The sequence below is a fragment of the Homarus americanus genome, unplaced genomic scaffold (assembly GCF_018991925.1).
Source record: "Homarus americanus isolate GMGI-L3 unplaced genomic scaffold, GMGI_Hamer_2.0 scaffold18703, whole genome shotgun sequence".
NCBI lineage: Eukaryota > Metazoa > Arthropoda > Malacostraca > Decapoda > Nephropidae > Homarus > Homarus americanus.
Genome location: NW_024749779.1, coordinates 8,978,143 through 9,001,009, shown reverse-complemented (window position 1 = coordinate 9,001,009; position 22,867 = coordinate 8,978,143). Strand labels below are relative to the sequence as shown.

At 42.5% G+C, this 22,867-nt stretch overlaps 3 protein-coding genes across 3 annotated transcripts in view; 1 reads left to right on the top strand and 2 right to left on the bottom strand.

The window, feature by feature from the left end:
* The window catches only part of LOC121853853 (probable glutamate receptor), a 42,826-nt gene extending 32,533 nt beyond the window's left edge, over positions 1-10,293 (bottom strand). The window contains exon 1 of the mRNA XM_042348230.1: positions 10,197-10,293. The gene's annotated coding sequence lies outside the window, so the exon portion shown is untranslated. The remainder of the gene's footprint in view (positions 1-10,196) is intronic.
* LOC121853852 (general transcription factor II-I repeat domain-containing protein 2-like) lies at positions 7,123-15,515 on the top strand. Its single transcript, XM_042348229.1, has 2 exons — positions 7,123-7,878; positions 15,279-15,515. Exons 1-2 carry the CDS (start codon positions 7,123-7,125, stop codon positions 15,513-15,515), a joined length of 993 nt encoding a protein of 330 aa, XP_042204163.1.
* Positions 11,100-22,867, bottom strand: part of LOC121853915 (probable glutamate receptor) — a 196,018-nt gene continuing 184,250 nt past the window's right edge. The window contains exon 12 of the mRNA XM_042348311.1: positions 11,100-11,703. The gene's annotated coding sequence lies outside the window, so the exon portion shown is untranslated. The remainder of the gene's footprint in view (positions 11,704-22,867) is intronic.

The window sequence follows — 22,867 nt, the reverse complement described above, 5'->3', positions numbered from 1 at the left end:
CAGAAAAGGTTTTAATACTAAGCGTCTTAAGGATCCAGCAGTAGCACATGCTTTCAGAGAGTACCTCTAACTTGGGCTGATAAGCAACCCGACAACAAACAACCCAAATTCCAGTGCCGATTAGGGTATTCTCGACACTGTCATGACAAAAACATGCAGACCAAAAGAATATACCAGGACTGGTTTGATGAAAATGTCCCGGAAATCAATGTAATTGTCGATGATAAACTTGCTGCTTTAACTGACAGGCAGAATAACCCTTAGTTTCAGACCAAAGCTGATACCTTCCGCAAAAAGAAAGCAGCGGTCTGGAGCCAACTTCGCAAACTAAAGAAAGACTGGTTTCACAATAAAGTATGTCAAATGCAAAATCCTGCAGATCAACGCAAGACGTGCGAATTTTTCAATTCCACTAAAACATTTTATGGGCCAATCACTCATTGCACACCCTCCGCTCATCCGACGGTATCTCCCTAATTAAAGACGAAGAAGGTATTCGTCAGTGTTGGAAAGTGCACTTCCATTTGTTGCTCAACCAAAACACTGATGTGGATGTCCTGACTACCCAGCAGGTCCCACAGCATCCAGAGCTGACCCACCTCAGCTATCTTCCATCCCTGGATGAGGTAGCTACTGCCACCAAACAGACGGAAAATAACAAAGCATCAGAACCTGATGGAATCCCAGCCGAGGTTTATAAAACAGGAGGACGTCTGCATTACCCTAGACATTACCCCAACGGAGTCTGATTACCCTAGTTTAGGTAATTTTACCCTAAAATCGAAGCACTCTTTGGGCCCCCGTTTATTGGAGGTTTCAGGTCGCTGTTGCTGTGTGCTTATCGTCGTAGACCGGCTGGTGCCGTCTCCTAATTATTACTAATTTGGGTGTTTTTGCTCAGGTTTGGTGTGTTTATCGTGGTGAGCCGACCAGTGATGCTTCCTAATTATTACTAATATGGGTGTGTATGGTCAGGTGTGTTTAGTCAGGTCTTGGTATACTGGCTGAGATACGTTTATCAGTGGAAAGAGGCCTATCGGTGGCGCTTCCCTCATAATAACTGTGTATGTTATTTCACCAGCTTGGAAGATTTGGTCTGACAAAACACACTACACAAACCTAACCAAACATAAAAATGGAGAGAGAGAGAGAGAGAGAGAGAGAGAGAGAGAGGAACGGACTACGATACGAATTGGCAGGGGTGAAAAAAGGACCCAAACATACACTCATACACTCATACACACATAAACTCATACACATATTGTATACACTCATATATACACTCACTCATTTCACTCCTACTTTGCTGTCACTCGGAATCGAGTATGACGATCATCCAGCTATGAGACAATGATATGAGTTATTAAGGATGTCACCTTCGTTGGTGAGCTTTGAGGCGACTAGAGAGGCCGATACGGGACCGGCAGGGTCGTCCTCAGAAGTTGCACATTTGGTGGGCTACATTTATTGCAGTGTCTTTATGGCATTGTCGCTTGTCTGTCTCGGTTTGCAGTTGGGCTAACTCGAAAGTATTGACACCTTCTTGTGTGGTGCTCCTCAAAGCGTTAAGGTGTGGAGTAATTGTCTCCCAGGTGAGAGGGTCGATTTGGCATTTCTTCAGGTTTGTCTTAAGACTATCTTGATACTTTTTCAGTTGCCCACCAGCGTTACGTTTACTATTTGTTAGGTGATTGTAAAGTAGCAGTTTTGGCAGCCTACTGTCGTTCATGAGGGTAACATGGCCAGTCCAACGTAGCTGTTCACGGATAATGGTAGCCTCGATGCTCCTACAGTTGGTGTCAGCGAGAATACTGGTATTTGTTCTCTTGTTCTCCAAGCGAACTCAGAGGATGGAACATAAACTTCGTTTGGTGAAAGTTTTTAAGAGTCTTGAGGTGCCTCCTGTATGCACTCATGTCTCGCTGTCTTATAGCAGGGTGGGGAGGACCTCTGCTCGATATACGTGTAACTTTGTATCTAATGTTAGCTCCCTGCAGCTGAAGACATGGGTACGAAGTCTGCCAAAGGCTTGAGATGCACATCTGATCCCATGTTGAATCTCTTCATAGATGTCCGCGGTGGTGGACTGGTGGGAGCCGAGATACTGAAAGTGGGTAACATTAGAGAAGGTAATACCGTTGAGCTGGACGGATGGTGGAGGTGTGGCAGAACCAGGGGCAGGTTGAAAGAGAATCTGAGTCGTACATACATTCCCCTCAATGCCGAAATGTGCATACACATCTGCATAGGCGTTCAGTGTAAGTGATAAGGGTGAGGTCGTCTGAATACTAATTTCAGTAATGGAAGCTGCCGACACCTTTGTTCCTGCCTTGATTCGTCTTATGTTCAAAAGATCCTTCATCCGGTACTCGATGTCCATCCAGCCGGCTAAATTGGCACTGCCTCGAGTAAGGAAGGCTGCCAAGAAAATGGAAAAAAAGAATCGGTGCCTTTACACATCCTTGTTTTACCCTCGTTTGGATGGGGAAAAACTCAGACTGGAGGCCGTTCTTGCCATCGTGGAGTTGCCTCTCAATGGCAATAAATTTTGGTGGGCAGCCAAAACCTCTGAGGGTCCACCTGAGGGCGTCCCTATTGACCGAGTCGAAGGCCTTGGCTAGGTCGAAGAAGGCTATGTACAGGTCACGACGCTGTTCTCTACACTTTTTCTGTATCTGGCAGAGAACAAAGATCATGTCAGTGGTGCCACGTGATGGTCTAAAGCCACATTGAGATTCTGGGAGGAAGGTTTTCGCCTCAGGATGAAGTCGGTTTTGGAGGACTCGACCGATATATTGCAATCTATAGACAGCAGCGTAATTTCGCGGTAGTTGACACAGTCTGACCGGTCTCCCTTGTTCTTATAAATATTGACGATGGATGCGTCTTTAAGAGCTTGGGGGATTTCTTCCTTTTCCCATATACTCTCCAGGAGAGAGTGGGGACGGCTGGGATTTTATCAGGCCCCGAGGCTTTGGTATTTTTCATCTGTTTGATGGCAGTAGCTACTTCATCCAGGGACGGAGGATAGTTGAGGTGGGTTAGCTCTTGTATTACTTATTTTGACTTGGCAGAAGAGAATTTTCATTCTTTTTTGTCATTTTGTTTAATCATAACGACAATACAATTTTAATATTTACATGCTCTGGTGCTAATTTTCTTCTTTTTTTTTTACGGATAATTTAAGATTTCACAGATCCAGTCCCTGTCTGTGTGACAGGCGCTGGACCGAGCTGCTGAACTGACTTGTTCAGTTCGTGCCCGTATGTCATCCCTTTGCAAGTGGTGATAGGACCGATTGATCTCAGTCTGGCATGGGATACCATCATGAAAACAGTGGAGTGTATTGTCTCTGAACCATATATTGTGTTTGAGCTTGACTCAAGCATAATATAATCCGTAATTGGTGTTACTTATTTTGTTTCCTAATTCTTGTGGTCACTGCTTTACGCGGGTAAAATATTTGTACACTTTCTTTATTAATTATTTCCTTATTTATTGGTGCAATTGTTCTTCATACTCATTCTTTACTTATATAATCCAATCATCTTTAGTGCTAAATTGGTATGACTCACTATTCTTCCAAGTTGGGCAGTGCTTGTCAAAGGAGAAGTGTTCTTGCTTACAGGAAGTACACTTCTGCTTGCTAGCTTGAGTGTGAATGTTTACCTGCGTGCATGTTTGTGTATGACTGTATATATGCTTTATGTGTGAGTGCATGGGCGTGTTATGTATGTAAATGTGTGTGTGTGTTTGCCATTCTAACTCTTGTCCTATTTATCTGTCCTTCTTTATCATTCTTTAGTCTTTATCACTTGTCTGTTTGTCTGTTCTGGGAGAAAAATGAAGGAGGCCACGAGGATGTTGAAAATTCCTCAAGGGGGGAATTTAGTGAAAAAGGTTGATAACCACTGACCTAAGAGTTAGGTACCCATGTGCCAAGTTAGTATTATGCGGGGACTATAATGAAATTGACACCACTGATATCCAGGACCAGCTGTCACTATCACAAGTTGTGAACTTCCCCACACACGGTCAAAATACCCTTGACCTTATCTTAACCGACTTAGCAGACCGGTACCAATCACCTCAACCAATGCCTCCTACCGGGTGTAGCACACATCTCTCAGTGCTCTGGTCCCCAGCTTCTACTCCCACTCAAGTACAGAGACCCTACATCAAGACCTACAGGCCGATTACTAACTCTGCAGTGCGTCTTTTCGGGCAGTGGATAGTTCACCATAGGGCTGAAGTACTTAGTATGGATGACGTGGACACCGAATGGATAAATTATACCAACACCACCAAGGAAGCTCACCACCACTTCTTCCCCGAGAAGTCCGTCAGATCTCACCCAGCTGATTTGCCCTGGATCACACCTCGGATCAAAAGACTTATGTTACAGAGAGACAGAGCCTTTTATCTCAATGACCACAACCACTACAGGTCCCTTCCTAACCGAGTCATCCGCGAAATACGCACTGCAAAGAAGTCTCACGACCCAACCAAATTGCAACACCTGAAGCAGACCAACGTCAGTCAGTGGCATGGTAAGCTTAAAGAACTCTGTGGACTAAACAATAAGACACACCCCTTCTTTAGCCATCTCACTAATGTTGACGCAGCTGAGCAATCAAATAACCACTTCGCTACTATATGCCAGACGCTCCTCCTGCTAGACACAACCAATCTCCCTGCTTACCTACCAGCCCCCTTTCCCACTCATTTAGTAGAAGAATTTGAAGTAGCAAAACGTCTGGACAACCTAAAGTTAAAAGGCTCCACCACCCCTATTGACTTACCAATGAAACTCTTCAAGGAGTTCTCCCCGGAGCTTGCTAAGCCCCTCTGCTCCATCATCAATGCTTCTCTCAGTCAAGCCAGATGCCCAGCTGACTGGAAGACTTCTAATGTATCACCAGTGCCCAAGTCAACCAACCCACAATCCTTAAATCAGCTGCGACCCATTGCAATCACCCCAATACCCAGCTTAATCTGTGAAAGTTTTGTGTTCGACTCGGCTTATGCTGATATTGCAGGAGCCGTAGATCCTTAGTAATTTGGTAATATGAAAACTTCCTCCACCACTCATTGTCTTGCCAGCTTTCTCAACTACGTATACCGCCATCTGGAGAAACGAAAAACGTCTGTAGCTGTCGCCTTCATTGACTTCACTAAGGCATTCGACCTAGTCTATCACAATTTAATCATCAACAAAGCTATCGACCTAGGGTTTCGAAGAAGCCTTTTACCATGGCTTACAGACTTCCTCAGTATCCGACGCCAAGCTGTACGCTTCCGAGGGGCTGTCTCCACCTTTCAGTCACTCACCTGTGGCGTCCCCCAAGGCACCAAGATGGGACCACTATGCTTCCTTATGCTTATCAAAAATGCCCTAAGAGAAGCCGCTGCTCGCTGGAAATATGTTGACGACTCAACCATTGGGATCAGCGTCAACAATTCTGCTCCCGACTATACTGCCCTTCAGGATTTTATTGAACAGTCTCCAAAACTGAGCCACCAACATCCACGTCACCATCAACCATACCAAGACCATGGTTATGCACAATGCACATCAACCTTTCCTCCGACGTTGTCCCACCCCCTTCCATTACTTTAGGTCCCAACACACTCCAGGTAGTAGATTCCACTAAGCTCCTCGTTGTCACCATAGACAACAAACTAAATTAGAAACCACACGTCAGTGAAGTTGTCAAATCCTCCAGTTTCCGTCTCCACCTCCTCCGCTTACTCAAGTCCCTCGGAGTTCCTGCGCCCGACCTCTTCAGTGTTTACTCAACATTCATACATCCCAAGCTCACCTATGCCTCCCCTACCTGGTCTTCCTCCCTAAATGCCACATAACGTAAACATCTAGAAAAAGTGCAAGAGAGGGCATGCATGATTATTCTTTCCCCTTCATACTTCACATACTTCGCATATCAAGAAGCGCTCTCGGCTCTCACTGACCATTACCACGAACTTATCTGGAAATTTGGTGAGAAGCTTTTGCACCATCCTCGACACCGGCTCCTACTACCACCTGAGAACCCTCATCCGAGAATTGCTGTTAGACTCCACAACCGCATCCAGCCCATACGAGCACGAACTGATCGCTATAAGAACAGCCCAGTCCCAACCATTGTAAAAATTATCAATAACTTGTAATCAACCAGTGTATTTACTCCCAGTCAATCTTACTTTTTGCACTGTCACTATATTGAAATGCCCTGTAGTTTGATCTTCTCCCCACCTAGTTATTATATATCATATTTGTATCACTAAGGTTACTTGTATATTATTTGTAAATCAAGAGACCCTTTCCCCAATTATGTAACTGTATATTTTCAGCCTTCCGGCTGCCATGCTCTTTCAATAAACCGTTAATAATTATTATTATTATTACACACACATCTGCATACAGGAAATTTAGCTTGGTCACATGAAGACTAGACCTAGTTTATTTCACTTTATGAGTAAACATCCTAACTCTATATATGGGTTAGGTTAGGTTAAGTTATAGTAAGTTAGGTTAGCAGTAGGGTGGTTTTTCTTTATATGAAATATGCTGGGGAAGTAAGTCAGCATGTGAGCCAATCTCGGTTAGTATTTGCATATATCTAGAGTCTAGAGCTCTACATTCTAGGTTCTTCTGATGGTCTAGACTCAGGCAAGGGTGTCAAACATGCGGCCCGTGGGCCACAAGCGGCTCGACATACTCTTGCATGCGGCCCGCGGCCCTTTTTCTGCTCCAGCCTTACCTTGAGGAGGTAAACTAAATAGTGAGTGTATATCCCTCAGCTGAATAAAATATTCTGCTGTTTCCTAGAACAAAATACTCAATCAACATCACCAATGAAAGAACAATAAGACTAGAGATAGTTTTAACGGTTAATTGTGGTTGTGCCACTGTACGAGTTGTGAGACGGTCGACTGACTACTGTCCACGTATACACTCTGTACAGTACAGGTATTAGACATGAAAACTCTGACGTGGCAGGCTCTCGCTTGGCCAGTCATTCAAGTACAGTACCAGTCCTGCATAGTCGCTGGAGGCAGTTGGAACGTTGCAAATATCCAAAGCAGCAGTGATCATTGTTTTTTACTTTTGAGCCAATAATTATGTTTTCAAAGAAAAGAACAGTTAATAACGAGCGTCGGGTGGTACAGGATAAGTGGAAAATCTTATACTTTTATGTTGAAATTAATGGAAAACCAACATGTTTTATTTGTAATCAACAAGTTGCTGTGGCCGACGAATACAAAGTTCGAAGGCATTATGAAACTAACCATGCTATGAAGTACAATAAATATAGTGGAGAGTTACTTGAAGACAAAGTTAAGGAGTTGGAGCAGTCATTGAAAAAGCAGCGGTCAGTATTTAAGAGTGTTCATCAAGTCAGTGATGCTGCAGTTAAGGCAAGTTACAGGATTGCCCATGAAATAGCTGTGTCATCGAAGCCGTTTTCTAAGGGAAACTTTATAAATAAATGTATGTTGATGGCTTCAGAAGATATTTGCCCGGAAAAACGTCAAGCATTTGCAAACATAAGCCTCTCAAGAAATACAGTTGCAGAAAGAATTGGTGAATTATCAGAGAATATTAACAGTCAACTGACAGACAAAGTTAAGTCCTTTACTGCATTTTCAGTTGCATTTGATGAAAGTACCGATGTAAGTGATGTAGCACAACTTGCAGTTTTTATACGTGGTGTGGATGAAAATATGCAGGTAACAGAAGAATTTGTGAAACTGGTACCAATGAAAGGAACAGCAACAGGTGATGACATCTTTGTGCGTTTGGTAGGGGCACTGGATAAATTAGGTGTTGACTGGGCACAAACTGTGAGTCTGGCTACAGATGGAGCACAGCAAATGGTGGGTAGAAAAGCTGGCGTGGCAACAAAATTAAAGGAAAAACTAATAGCTGTGAACCCGAACCACCAAATTTATTATGTGCATTGTATTATACGTAAAGAAGTGTTGTGTCGTAAAACATTAAGATGGATAATGTCATGGATGTTGTTATAAAGACAGTGAACTTCATACGCGCGCGAGGTCTGAACCACAGACAGTTCAACTGCTTATTGGAGGAAAATGAGAACACACACAGACTGCCATATCACACTGATGTTCGCTGGTTAAGTCGGGGAGTGGTACTGAAGCGATTTTATGAGTTGCGCAGTGAAATACAAATGTTTATGGAACAGAAAGGAAGGGATTTGCATGAACTGAAAGATAAAGAATGGGTTCAAGATCTAACTTTCATGGTGGATATTACAGAACACTTAAATTACGTGAATACAAAGATGCAAGGACGCAATAAAATGGTGACAGAGTTTTATGACTGCATTCGTGCCTTTGAGATGAAACTTCACCTTTTTGAACGGCAACTATCAGAGAGTAATATTTCTCACTTTCTGACCTTGAAGTCCCTGCAAGGCACACCTGAGTTTCATGCTGATATCAACACAAAAAAGTACTGCATCAAGATTTCCAAATTAATGAATGAGTTCCAAGAAAGATTTGCTGACTTTAAAGACTTGAGAAGGATTTTTTCATTTTTCGGGACCCATTCTCTGTTGGTGTTAATGAGGTACCACAACATCTTCAGTTAGAATTAATTGAGCTCCAGTGTGATTCTGTGTTGAGGAACAAGTTTTCGAGTGTTGATGTTGGCACATTTTATCTTTTGGACCAAATTATCCCAGGATAAAATGTTTTGCCTCAAAGATTATGTCAATGTTCGGAAGTGCATATGTCTGTGAACAACTCTTTTCTGTGATGAACTTGAACAAGTGTCGACTTCGGTCTCAACTTACTGATGCGCACCTTAATTCAATACTGAAGGTTGCTACAGCTCAGTCGTTAGTGCCAAACTTTGATGCACTGGTCCATACCAAGAGGTGCCAATTATCAGGAAGCAGCAGTAGCAAACAATAAGATTGATCAAGGTAAGTAAACACTTGATTTGTTTGTTTGTTTGTTTTTAAGAGTTTCGCACGAGCGCAGACTAAATCCACCTTTCTTATTTTGTCATACAACTCACCTAAGAGGTGATTGTGAAGTGCTTATAATTATGTTACTTGGCCCGCATACTGTGTACTCATATTAAATCTGGCCCGCCTTGGCAAATGAGTTTGACATCCCTGGCTCTAGAGCAGGGGTCCGTGAAGGTTAGATAAAAATTTAACATTTATCTTCAATCCAAACAACAACAACCTTCACATTGAAATGAGCTTTTGAGCAGAATTAAAGTTTTGTTTTGTTTAATTTGCACAAGATGATTGTATTTCATTTTTGTATGGAGTGGCCATTAATTTTTGCATACAAAAGTGTGAAACATAATTCCTTGTTAAGATTGTTTACTTTATTCATACTTTGTGTATGTCATACACTGTATGAGGCAATGAATTTTCAATAAAATAAAGTATATTCATTGCATGCAAAGTTGTGTGTATGTGCTTATGTGCATTTTTCTAGGGAGGGGGTCCATAGCTTTCACCAGATTCCCAAAGGGGTCCGTGACTCAAAAAAAGGTTAAGAACCACTGCTCTAGAGTCTAGACCACCAGAAGGACCTAAGTTTCCTCTCCTAGAGGACCATGTTTCCGAGTAATCTACTGTTAAGGAACCCAAAGACTTGACTTTGCTATTGGTTATTCTCAGAAAATCGTACGTTACTTTGAACACTGTAATGAAAATAAGGAATTACAACTAATTGCAAAATTATTATTTTAAATTCGCTTTCGTTTTACTTTAAATGGGACACTTTTTGAGTTGTCAACCTTGTAATGACAGGAAATTAACGATGAACCTTATTTCATGTTCTTAGACTTGTGTTCGGAGTCCCAGTAATTCACAAATTACTTGACCTATTAACTTGATATGAGAGAGAAAGTCATCTCTGGTGATAAAACGTCTCTTTGTAATCTTGACACCATTTAATTTGTATTCCTTTTACGATTTACAACATACAACTTATGGTAAAAATCTAAGATATGAACATTGAGAAATACAGTATCAGGACTCTATCATGTATGAAAAAAAAAATCTCCCAAACGAACCTGGATATAACGAAGTCGGATTGAAATTTAATGAATCCTAACATAACATCAATAAGAGGTTTGCAGGTTTGGGGATTCATGGATTCGCTAGCAGCTTTTATGGTACACCTGATTGGCTTTTAACACCCACCTCTCTGGAGCTTTTGCCTGGACGCCGACACCTCAAGCCCACAACTGGTTGCTAACATCTCCCACCCAGGTGTTACTTATACGTGGAACTTGAGATTCTCACCATGATGATTAATTTTCATGATTCACGATCTATATACCGCTTCTTCTTCATTACTGACTCCCGATGAATATTTGCAAGGTCTTGAATAGTGAAGCAGCGAGCCATGGGGGCGTGAAATAACTTCGTTGTTGATTATTCATGTAATCGTCAGGTTCTTCTGCATTACCTCTGTGTATTTTACATGATCATACCCCTAGAAACTATATATATATATATATATATATATATATATATATATATATATATATATATATATATATATATATATATATATATATATATATATATATATATATATATATATATATATATATATATATATATATATATATATATATATATATATATATATATATATATATATATATATATATATATATATATATATAAATATATATATATATATATATATAAATATATATATATATATAGTATATATATATATATATATATATATATATATATATATATATATATATATATATATATATATATATATATATATAGATCATGTAGATCCACAATGAAAACGTGGATATGATAAATCTTGATAAAATCACACGGGAAAATTATTTCAAGACATCTTCAGTTGCCTCTGAAGATGTCTTGAATAGATATTTATATATATATATATATATATATATATATATATATATATATATATATATATATATATATATATATATATATATATATATATATATATATTTAATCTAATGTCCTGACATGTATACACGCTTTTGGGTTAACTTGTGAACCGTGGCTTCAATAATAAACATAGTATAACTGCTGGATATTTTTATTTGCAACGTGTAGTAACACTATATATTATTATGAATGTCAAGAAATATTATAAGAAAATAATAGCTTACATAAATATTATCAAATTTGGCTAATGTTGCACAAATACTTATGATGTGTAGACTAACATAAAATGCTCTTAATCTCATACTGTACTGTACATACAGACTTAAATATTTTTGTTACATTACCGGCTGAATAATAGACTAATGACTGATATTTATTGTTGTGTTGAGATATGCATAATAATCTTACAGTTAGGGGTGGATTCATGGGGGGGGGAGGGGGGTTCCTGGGGGTTCGGATCCCCCTTTTCATCAGAAAATTCCAATACGTTTTCTTTAATGCAGGCATTTTCGAAGAGTTAAAAGTAATTATTATTGACTACATAATATCTCCTAATATCAAGTGCAAAATTACCTCAAAATGACCCCACAAACCTCCCAGCTGTGTGGGATAGCTGTGCTCGCCATGTTCCCCCATTATCTCAAGGTCTGTCTTAGGTGGTGAGTGAGGAGTGTTGACATTAGCGGTGGCTGGTATGGTGAGTGGGCCAGTACAGTGAGCGGTGAGCCAAGAAGGTAAGATGGAGGCTGTGTCGCACCTGTGAGAGGAAGCAATTTTTGTTATGTGTTGTTACTTTCTTCTTCACTTACACATATTTACTCATTTACATTTAAAGAGGAAAGAACAAAATTTTACATGTCTCCTTCCGAATTAAATCAGTATCGCAACTAGAAGACAAAGCCGTAGATAGAGTTCGGTCAACTCGGTGACATGCGGGCGCCATGTTGTTACTCAGCTGATGAAGAAGTTTGCGCTCGTACTGCAGAGGGAGATGATGATGATATTGTTTATTCAGTAAATTTGTCATACATGTTTATACTTGGCTAAGCGTCTTTATAAACTATGTAGGAGAGAGCCCGAGAAGACTTCCCACCCACTGAGTAACAACATGGCTCCCGGTTGACGGAACTCTCTCTATCTTTTGATCTGCTGGATGAGATAATGCACCGCCATCTGTGTTAAGTTCCAAAGGATGTTATACACATTTCCTCTAACATTCCGTTCTGAATATAATAATAAAATAAAAATACGAACACACAAATACTTTTTCAGGAAGAATATCATACACAAAAAATTCAATATATTTTTCACAGATGTCAATGATTGGTTTATACGTGCGTGTACAGCTATTTTCATAAAAAAGTGATGTAACAAACGCAAAGGGGCTCCAGTCAAATCTCGTCCAGCGGCGGGGAAGGTATGGAACAGTTCACTCCCTGTTTTTATTAAAAGATTGGATCACTTCTTTTAACATGGATTTATATATTTTAGTGTGGTGATCTGACCCCCACACACGAATCGCAGATGCGGGGTTTCAGAGCAGTACACAACTCATCCCAAACAAGCGGATGAGAGGTAACCCAAACGAGGGACCCTGCAATTCTGCCAGCCTCGGTGTAGTTTTGGGCGGCCAAAACTGGGGACCAGATGAAGGTGAGGTAATAAATGCGGCCAATGGAATTATGATCTTAGGTTTGTGCAGTGTGCAGTGAATAGCACCTGCCATAAATCCTCAAAAGGGTCCCTAACCAGCTGAGTTTCCTAAGGAAGAGAGCGATTACATGATAGGCACAAAAAGTGAAGAAAAAAAAATGTTCGAAACCAGGTGGAGTTTGTGAGCTACAGTGATCTTAATTCAGATGACGTTCCTCAGAAATAACTAAGTTTTCGGAAAATTGGTCGTACAAAGAGTCTTTGTGGAAGTGGTGAAGGTGAAGGATTTAGAAAGTTTCACTGTAGAAGTAGCTGCCTAAAGGTGGCGGCACACTGGGCACTTTCCTCCAATCAAGGTTGCCGTTTTGCTGGCCGTTGACCTAAACGCCAAGCAAGCAGCAGGATTTTGGCTGTTGTTAGAAATGGACAACAGTTTGGCGGGAGTCTTTGCTGGCCGGGTTAGTGCTCAAATGATCTTCATATAATTTCAAGTAAAAACTTAAATAAATCATGAAACAATAATAGTATAAATATAATACATAAACGGTGACATATTTATATTTATTCGTCACTTTAAAACTTCTTTAGTATTGTTAAATCATTATTCAGGGTCTTCTTTGACCAGCCAGCAGCTGCCACTTTTAAAGAAACTTCGTCGACGCACCCATTGTCTTTTCTTTAGCTTTTGCAGACGCCTCTCTTGCTTCAGCAATTGAAGAACTATAGTACAAATCTGCAAGGCCTTAACTGTAGTAACGGGATCCATGGCGAACATAGTCGAGACGCTTTGCTGTTGTTTTCGTTGCGTTGGGCAGACGTGCCAACAAAACAACCCAGTGTGACGCAAAACGTTTCTTTGTTTTGCTGGCTGGATCGTGTTTGCCAAACATGTTTGGAGGTAAGTGCCCAGTGTGCCACTACCTTGTTTGAAGGGTGGCCTTCGTCGCAACAGTGTACTTCGAAAACGTTGATATAGAGTTCTCCATGCAGTAGGTAGTAGGCAGCTATCAAACAAGAAGGTACTACCGCATGGGAAGATATGGTATCACAAAAATTTTCACTATTGCACGGTCTCAACTGTTTCCCTTACTTTAACAGCACAACATATGTATCGTTTCTAAATCTTGTTCTGTTTCATTTGTTTCATTTCTGTACTAATTTATGGTGCAATTTGTTTCTAATTTTACTTTTTTTTCCGCTCCCCAGGCCCTGATGTTGTATCAAAGTAATATTGCTAAAAGTAGTGCAGTTGTATTGTAGTGTAGTATTTCTGTAAAATAATGCTATGCTTATGCTATAAATGTATTTATTTGTGGAATTATTATTATTTTATGCATTACTTGCCCTACCAAACACAAGGACAGCCAGGCAGACTGGCGACCGACTGGTGAGTGTTGCCAAGAACTTTTTATGAAAAATAATGCGTATTAAGTATTCCAAATGAATTATTTATAGGAATTAAGTATTATGATCAGTAAATATATCCATTATTGGCTATATCCGACACAAAAGGGAAACTAAAGATAGCTGGTAAGTGTGTAGGTGACCAGAGTTCAGCTGTCCAAACAACACTGTCCCTTTATCTCCCAAGTAAGTTTCTATAGGGTCAATATATAAATTTTCTTACATATTTTTTTTATTGTTTTATCATTCAAAGAGGTTAAAAATTATTTTTTGAAAAGTTTATTTTTTTCGATTTACCCCCGGGTGTGGGGTACTTCCAGTTGCACCATAACCCGGGGTTTACGGGTTAAGACAAACCTGAAAAAGTGCCAAATCGATCCCGTCACCTGGGAGACGATTACTCTACACCGTAACGCTAGGAGGACCACCACACAAGAGGGTGTCAATACTTTCGAGTTAGCCCGATCGCATAACTAGGCGGACAAGCGCCAACGCCGGAGAGACGTTGCCGCTACCCCTCCCACACTAGATGTAGCCCCCGAAATGTGCAACATCTGTGATCGACCTTGGCGGTCCTGTATCGGCTTCTTTAGTCACCTCAGAACTCAACAACCTAGGTGACATCCTTAATAACTCATATCACTGTATCAGACTCGATTGTGAGTTACAGAAAAGTAATAGTAGTAGTAGTGTGTGTGTGTGTGTGTGTGTGTGTGTGTGTGTGTGTGTGTGCACATCTACAGGAATGGGGCTAATAATTATAAAATAAGTCGATAATGAAAATCAGTAAAACTTCAGTGCCGCCCCTGCTGGTGTGATGGTTGGTGAGGCTCCCCGTACTCACCTCACCTCGCTGTCCTACAGTAGCTTAACATCACCAGATCCTGAGACATAAGACAGTTGAATTTATGAGAGACTCAAGGTATACAATTTTAACCTGATCATTGTTAGGTTAACCTGTCATATTCGTAAGTTCCCAAGCTACGAACTTAGAGATACAACAGTCACCACGGTTTGCTCACATAATATTGATGATGCAAATTGTGATAAATGTTGATATCTTACCAGTGACGAAGGGGCTTCCTAGCTCCATTTTGTTATTTATTATTGGCTTTTTCCCCACGTGGGTGGCCCTCTTTTCCCACCCTCTTTTTGTGTATTCTCTCGTCCAGGCCCACGCACCGAGTCGTTTTGGTGGCAGAGAGAGACGTCTGTAGTCCCTTCTTCTTCCCTGCTCCATTGTTTTGTTTTTCCTATTTGTTTTTTCATCCCCAGCTCCAGAAGGTACCCTGCTCGAACTTTAGGTATTCGGCCAGGTTCCAACAGAATGGCCACACTGCCTGTTCAGCCCACACCCAGTGCATGGATGATGACACGTTCAACTTGAGTCTCTGTACTGTGTGCCCCATCCCTGATCCCAGAGGATGCCCTGCGGGAAAGCTTGGCCGTGCAGCCGACGTTCATCACGGTCTCTGCCCCCCTCCAGTCGCCAGCCCAGACCAGGCACCCTAAGCCATCTGCTTCAAAATCAAGAGCACAGCAGCCGTTTTTCTGCCTCAACAGGCACGGCACGGACCGCTCAGCCCAATTGCTGTCATTCTTGGAGCAGATCTTCAATGAAGTGCACCACCTGTCCGCTCTCCATATCCCGGGAATCGAAAACGGATGGGCTGACTCTCTCTCCCGCTTCAAGGGGATGTCATTTGAGTGGACACTACACCAGAGGGTGTTTCAGTCACTGATAGAGCGGTGGGGTTGGCCGGAGGTGGAACTCTTTGCCTCTTAGACATCCGCTCAGCTCCCGGCTTACATGAGTCAGTTGACGCCGACACCAAACGTGGGCCCAGATGCCTTCACGGAGGACTGGAACAGGTTGACCCACATCTACCTGTTCCCACCCCAGTGCTCCAAGGTCCTGCTACGAGTCTGCCACAAGCTTCGTAGCTTCAAGGGAAAGTCCTCCTACTGGCCCTCTACTGGCCAGCTCAATCATGGTTCTCAGAGCTATGCGGCTAGTGTCTGCATCCACTGATGTTGGGGAATGCCTGCCTCTTCGATCCCCTCATTGCCAGGTTACAAAGATCACTTCACTTACACGCGCGGAGTTCCTCCGTGCCTCCCTGAGCAAATTGAATTCGCCTAGAGTGGTGGAGGACATCTTGTTAGGCCTAAGACCCTCCACTACTCGAAAATATGAGTCCTGCTAGAGAGCCTTTCAGCATTACCTCAAGGAGCAAGGATCTCCCACACCCAGTGAAAGTGTAGTTCTAGTGTTCCTATCATCTCTAGCTCATGGGTGAGGCAGGTCTATCCCAACCCTCTTTGTCCACCTGGCTGCCCTCACCGACCCCCTGAATTATGGGTGCGGGGTGAAGGTTAACAACAGCTCGGTTACCCTGCTGATGCGCGGCCTGTTCCACCAGTAACCACCTGCTAGGCCACTGGCCTTATGTTGTGTGATTTTCCTATGTTCTTGTTACTATGAAGGTTTTACCAGGACATGGATTAATCTGATATCTGTCTCACCCCAGGATCCATTCACCATCCGACCGTCAAAGGACTGCCTATTCCAGAAGGCCCTCTTTCTAGTAGCGCTGGCCACGGGCTTCAGGTCATCCCAGCTCAAGGCACTCACGAGGTTCGACCACTGGACATCCTTCACCCAAGGAGATTCTGCAATGTCCCTGGCACCTTCTCCACCTCCCTGGCGAAAAATGAGCGGGAGAACCACAGGCTCCAGCTAGTAGCTGTTCCGGCATGGAAGGTGGAGGGCGAGCACCACCGACATTGTCTCTCTGCTACGGCCGATTACACCTCCAGCTAGCATCATCTCTTTGTTCATCCTCGGTTGGTCTGCCCGCTGTTAGTCAAAGGGTTGGCAGACAGGTTGCGGCAGGTTATAGAGGAGGCTGACCCTGGGAAGGCCCCACGTCCCCACGACTTACGGGGTGTAGCGGCTCCACTGGCCTTCCTGAGGACCCACTCCTTCTTACAGGTCCGGGAAGGGGGTAGGTGGAAATCGGCCTCCTGCTTCTTACCAGGAGGCACCCTGCATGCTCACTGCTACACTTACATCCTAGCACCCTCCTTCCTGTGGAATTTAGCAAGTGCACTAGCAAAGCTCACCTCACTAAAATAGTGGCTTTGAAGCTTGCTGAAAAGCCTATCTTTTGGTGAGTGAGCAAAGCTAGTGCACGCGCTTATCTGGCCCTTCCATCGGCTCCATCCCCCTGCTATTCCCGATGTAGGTTTTGGAAAGTATGGAGCTCTTCTGGGCAGGTACCCATTCTCTCAAGTTTACAGTTTTCTTCAAGCTAGTAGCAGCCTATACTGATAAAGATGTGTTAATATTGGCCTTGTCACCTCCTAGGGTGATATCTTGAGGTCTAATATAGCAAGTGCAAAAGCTTCGCTCACTCACCAAAAATAGGCTTTTCAGGAAGCTTCAAAGCCCCGATTGTATGAAGAGTAGAAGGTGAATCACTATAATTGAAGCCCGTCTTACGTTTTAAACAGGTGATACAAACCCATGCGTAAGAGGGTAGGTGAGTAAGTAGGTGACCAAGCAAGTTTAGTGGATGGTGGGTTCTTAAGTATGGTAGGCTAGTTAAGTAGGTAAGTCGGTAGGTTAGCTAGGTAGTTAAATAGGTAGGTTAGCTAAGTAGTTGCCCTGTGGTGTAATGGCCAGCATGCTCGCCTCTCTTCCATCCCGGGGCAGGTTGAAACTATGGGCAAATTTCTTTAAGCAATTTGCCTATGTCTACCCAGCAGTAATTGGGAACCTGGATGTTAATAGATTTGGGAATCGTGTTCCGGGGTAATGGTTAGCCAGTGTAGTTGGCGAGTTGTCCTGTCTTCTCGGACTATTCCTTGACACTCGTTAACCTAGAGTGTGGTTGTTGTTGCCGAAAGCTTCTACACCTTAAACAAATTCACGCCTAGGTGGCCCTTGGACCGGCTATCCTCAGTCTCTAGGATAGTTAGGTAACAGGTAGGTGTTGTTAAGAATAGGCAACAATGGTAGTAAAAAGGTAGAGAGTAGAAAAGTGCTATGTGATGGGTAGGTAAGGTAAGTCAAGATAAGGTAAGGTAAATAGATAATGTAAGGGAGAAGAAGGAAAGGTCAATCAATTACTCAAAGCACCGCCCTCTTATCTGAGGGTTGGCGACCAAAGTCCTCCACTGTAAACGTTTTCGGGCTGTTTATACCAATCCTCCAAGATTTTGTATCTCTTTGTGGACAGTCTCTGCTTTCCCCTAGTTCTCTTATACCCTCAACTTTGCCCATTAATTATTCTGCTACTATCCCCTCAACCCTAGTATCTTTTCTGTATATTCCAAGTATTTTCTTTAGTACTTCTTCATTTGTTTTCCTGTCTGTAACTTATTTTCAACATAGGCCCATTGCAACACATTTCTGGTGTCTGCTGAAAGTGTCCACGCTTCTTATCAGTAAAACAGTCTCGACCATACAGTACAGTATATAGCTTTTCTGCAACCTTTTTTTGAGATTAAAGTTAATGTCCCTTTTCATTGGGTCTTTTAGGTTATTAAATACTGTTTTTCTTTGACATATTCTTATTTTGATTTCTTTTGCACATCTACCACCACACCTATTGGTACCTCCCAAATACCGTGTATACACAATTTTCCATAATTTTCATTTTAGGATTTATTTCCAAATTCGAAACAACCATAACTTTCATCTTCACATATAGGTCGACTCACGGATCTTGAATCTTCTCTTTATGATTTCATCTGGCTCAAAATATCTCTACCTACTGTGACTATTTTTCTTTGTTTCCTATACTGTTTTCCCAACTCTACCAACTATTTCGAACTCTTTGACTATCTTACATCTTGCCATAAGTCGTTGCTATCCACACACCCCAACACCGAGATCCTCTACCTAGGGGATTTCAATGTACATCACAGAGAGTGACTTGGCTCTGCAAGGGATGACCCAGGTGGAACTGAGGCACTCTCTTTTTCCCAACTTAATGATTTGGAACAAATAATCAAACACCCTACACGCGTTTCTGATCGTCACGAACAACTTGCTAACATTCTTGATCTTTGTTTTGCCTCTAACCCCTCACACTATTCATACTCAATTTCTGCCCCCTTAGGGTCTTCTGATCTTAACCTTATTTCTATTAAATCAAACTAGGCTCGACCACTTCCCCCACCCGCCTCTAAGAGTCAACTATGGCACTATCGGAGGGCCAGCTGGCAATCCTTGCGAGAATTCTTCACCGACTTTCCTTGGGATGAAAGTTGCTTTTCCATTCGGGACGCCTCGGTATGTGCTGACAGCATTGCTGGGGTTATATAGGGTGGTATGAGTGCATTTATCCCATCTTTTACCAAAACTTTTACATTAAAATCATGGTTTGATCGTTCCTGCTCTCTTGCTTGCAGGGTGAGAGATAAGGCACATCGAGCTATGAACCTATCTCCTTCTCCTTTTACCCACACCTCTTTCATTACCTCTAGGAATCGTAGAACCAAGCGGAATTTTATAAAAAATGAAAGACCGCTGTCTTGACTAATTCTTCCTCTAGTAAATCCTTCTGGTCCTTCACCAAAAACACCTGTCACAACTACTGCACTCCTTCTTTTCCTCCTCTCTTCCAACCTGATAACTCTATAGCCAACTTTCCCCCTGACAAAGCCAATCTCTTTGGCACCTTATTCTCCTCTAATTCCACCTTAGACGATTCCCACTCTATCCCTCCTACCCGTGCTCCCCCAACTGAACGTATGCACTTTCCTATAATTTCCACTCGCAAGGTTGCCGGTGTGTTATCCAGGTTGGATGTGAGTAAGGCGCTTGGACCTGACGGAATACCCCCTCGTGTTCTGAAGGAGTGTGCTTAAGCTCTGGCCCCTGTGCTTGTTTGCCTCTTTCGCCTCTGCCTCAAAACCCAAACTTTTCCTTCTTCTTGGAAGCATGCTTTGGTTTAGCTCATCCCGAAGAAGGGTGACCATTCTCATCCCTGTAACTATCGACTCATTGCCCTAACTTCATCCCTCTCTAAGATTTTCGAGACTATTATGAACTCCCATTTTCTCCGTCACCTTGAACGCTGTAAGGGCAGAAACGATCCTCCGGCTAGTTACCGCTGCTAACTCGCTCGTTTGCTGGTGCATACGACACTTGGGGTGGTTGGACGGAGGTGATAACGGCAGCAACCCTCTCCGCCGCGGGCAGATTCAACCCAGCCGCCATACCGTCAGTATCTAGCTACCCTGCTGTCCGTCAAAATTCTGGCTGTGATCTCATCATAGGTCCTGGACTCGTGGGCTGTGTTCCCAGACCTTCACCTATCAACTGCCAACTCTCTGGTCATCTACCACTACCGCATACCACGACCATCAGTTCATCACCTTCCGTCGGTGCCCCGGTGTTCTCCTGCCTTTTCAAGACGTTGCTGAGTGTGGAGTGAATGGACGCTTCCCTGCCCTGAGTGTGCATCACCGCGTTCCAGAACCTTCCCCCAGGGCCACTGCCGTAGGAAATATTTGTTCATTGTTTGATTCCATTAATTGCTGACTCCCCTTTATTGTTCGATTCTATCAATTGTTGACTCCATTTAATTGTTTGATTCCATTAATTGCTGACTCCCCTTTATTGTTCGATTCTATCAATTGTTGACTCCATTTAATTGTTTGATTCCATTAATTGCTGACTCCCCTTTGGTTTTCGATTCTATTATTTGTTTGATTCCTTTAATTGTTGCTTCCATTAATTGTTTGACTCCCGTAATTATTTGATGTTTGTTGAGTGGTGTCAGAGTTTTGTGTTATATTTTTATAGTAAAGAGATGCCAATCTCTAACGGTTGTTTGTTATTCCTCGGAAAACCATGGTCCTTGACTTTCCTATATTAAGATCCTGATTAGCCTGGTAAGGGATTTCTATCCCTAAGTCCCAGGCCTTTACAAACGCCTTTCTCTTTTGTCGGATCACCAGTATGGCTTTCGCCAGGCGAGATCTACTGGTGATCTGTTCTTATTGCACCCATCTTTGGTCATCCTCTCAGGGATTATGGGGAAACTTTCGTTGTGGCCGTCGACATTTCCAAAGCATTTGACAGGGTATGGCACAATTCTTTGCTATTTAAACTTCCCTCTTTTTGTTTCTCTCCCCACTTTGTTTTCTAATCTCTATCTTCCTTGAGAACAGATCCATGGCAGTTGTCGAGGGATCGATCTCTCGCTCTTTCACCACCAATAGTGGTGTCCCACAGGGTTCTGTTCTTTCACCTACTCTCTCCCTTCTTTTTATCAATGACTTACTTCACACTACAACTAATTCTATTCATTCTTACGCTGATGATTCTACTCTTCACTCTTCTTCGCATTTTCCCCTTCCTCCGAACTCTCATACTAGATCTATTTCTAGAGCTGATATCATTACTTTTATCAATGCGGATCTGTGCAGCATTTCTGAATGGGGAGGTACAAAGTTGGTTAAATTCAATAGTAATAAAACTCAATATTTACCAATTACACTTTCTAAATTAGACGATCTCCCACCAATTACATTTCAGGACACTACCATCCTGCCAAATTCTGATATAAATAAGTCCTGGAAATCACACATCCTTAATATAGCTAAAGCTGCCTCCCGAAAGTTGGGAATGCTGTACAGATGCCGTAGCTACTTCACTCCTGAGTAGTTGCTCCAAGTATATAAGGGATTCATTCGTCCTAACTTGGAGTACTGCTCTCATATCTGGGATGGCTCTTCTTCTGTCCTACTATTAGATAGGGTGGAATCAAAAGCATTTCATCTTATTAACTCTCCTTCTTTAGTCGACAATCTCTCTTCCCTTTCTCTTCGCCGCAATGTGGCTTTGATCTCTCTCTTTTACAGGTACTTTAAAGGGCAATGTTCGGTGGATTTGGCATCCTGTGTACAGCCGGCAAGGCCGTGTGCTCGTAACACACGTCTTGCCAGAGGTGCCCACCTTTTCTCAATGGATTTCGGTCACACGAGAATAACCCGTTATATTACCTCCTTCTTTCCTCACACAGCCAAACTGTGGAATGCTCTGCCTTCTTCTGTGTTTCCATACTTATACAATCTGTCTCACTTTAAAAAGCTGGTTTTCCGGCACCTTCGTGGTGTAGATTAACACAGTATAGCCTTTTTCTTCTCTATTTTCAATTTATTTCTGTTCTAATTTTTTCACCCCCCAAGCCACTAATCTATACATGAGTTTTTGTAATACCTCTTCACTATCTAGGATAAGTACAGTATCATCTGCATAGCGTTTATTTCATATTATTTTACCATGAACTTTTAGTCCTCCATTATCACTACAATTTTTCTAATTAAGAATTCTGAATATATATTATACAATGTTGGCAATAGAATACAGTCTTGTCTTACTCCCTGTCTAAATTTTGAATCAATTAGTCAGTTCATTATTTACTAACACTGCAGCCTCCTGTTACCAGTAAAATTTTTGGAACTCTAATATCATCTTCATTAATGGGTGGGTAGCATGGCAGCAAACGCGGGGCGGCAGGCGTGGGGTGGGTGGCAGGGGTAAGGATGGTGTGGATGGCAGGCGTGGGTTGGGTGGCAGGCTCAACAGGAAATACAGAGAGCCAGTGTTAGATATCGTTCCCCGCCACTACCCTCCTCCGCCACTACCCTTTGACAGCTATTATTCTCCTCTGCTACTACCCTACCCCGCCACTACCCTCCCTCGCCACTACCCCTTCCTTACCATTATCACTGCCTCGCCAATAACCTCCCCTGCTACTACCCTTCCCCGGTACTACTCTCCCTCGCTACTACCCTCCCCCGTCACTACTTCCCACCATTACCCTCCACCATAACTACTCCTC

What these genes read in the sequence shown, in the direction of transcription:
- LOC121853852 (XM_042348229.1), top strand. Translation starts at nt 7,123, where the DNA reads ATGTTTTCAAAGAAAAGAACAGTTAATAACGAGCGTCGGGTGGTACAG. An exon ending in CAGATGGAGCACAGCAAATG is followed by an intron (nt 7,879 to 15,278) that starts GTGGGTAGAAAA and finishes TTTCATCCCCAG; the next exon opens with CTCCAGAAGGTACCCTGCTC.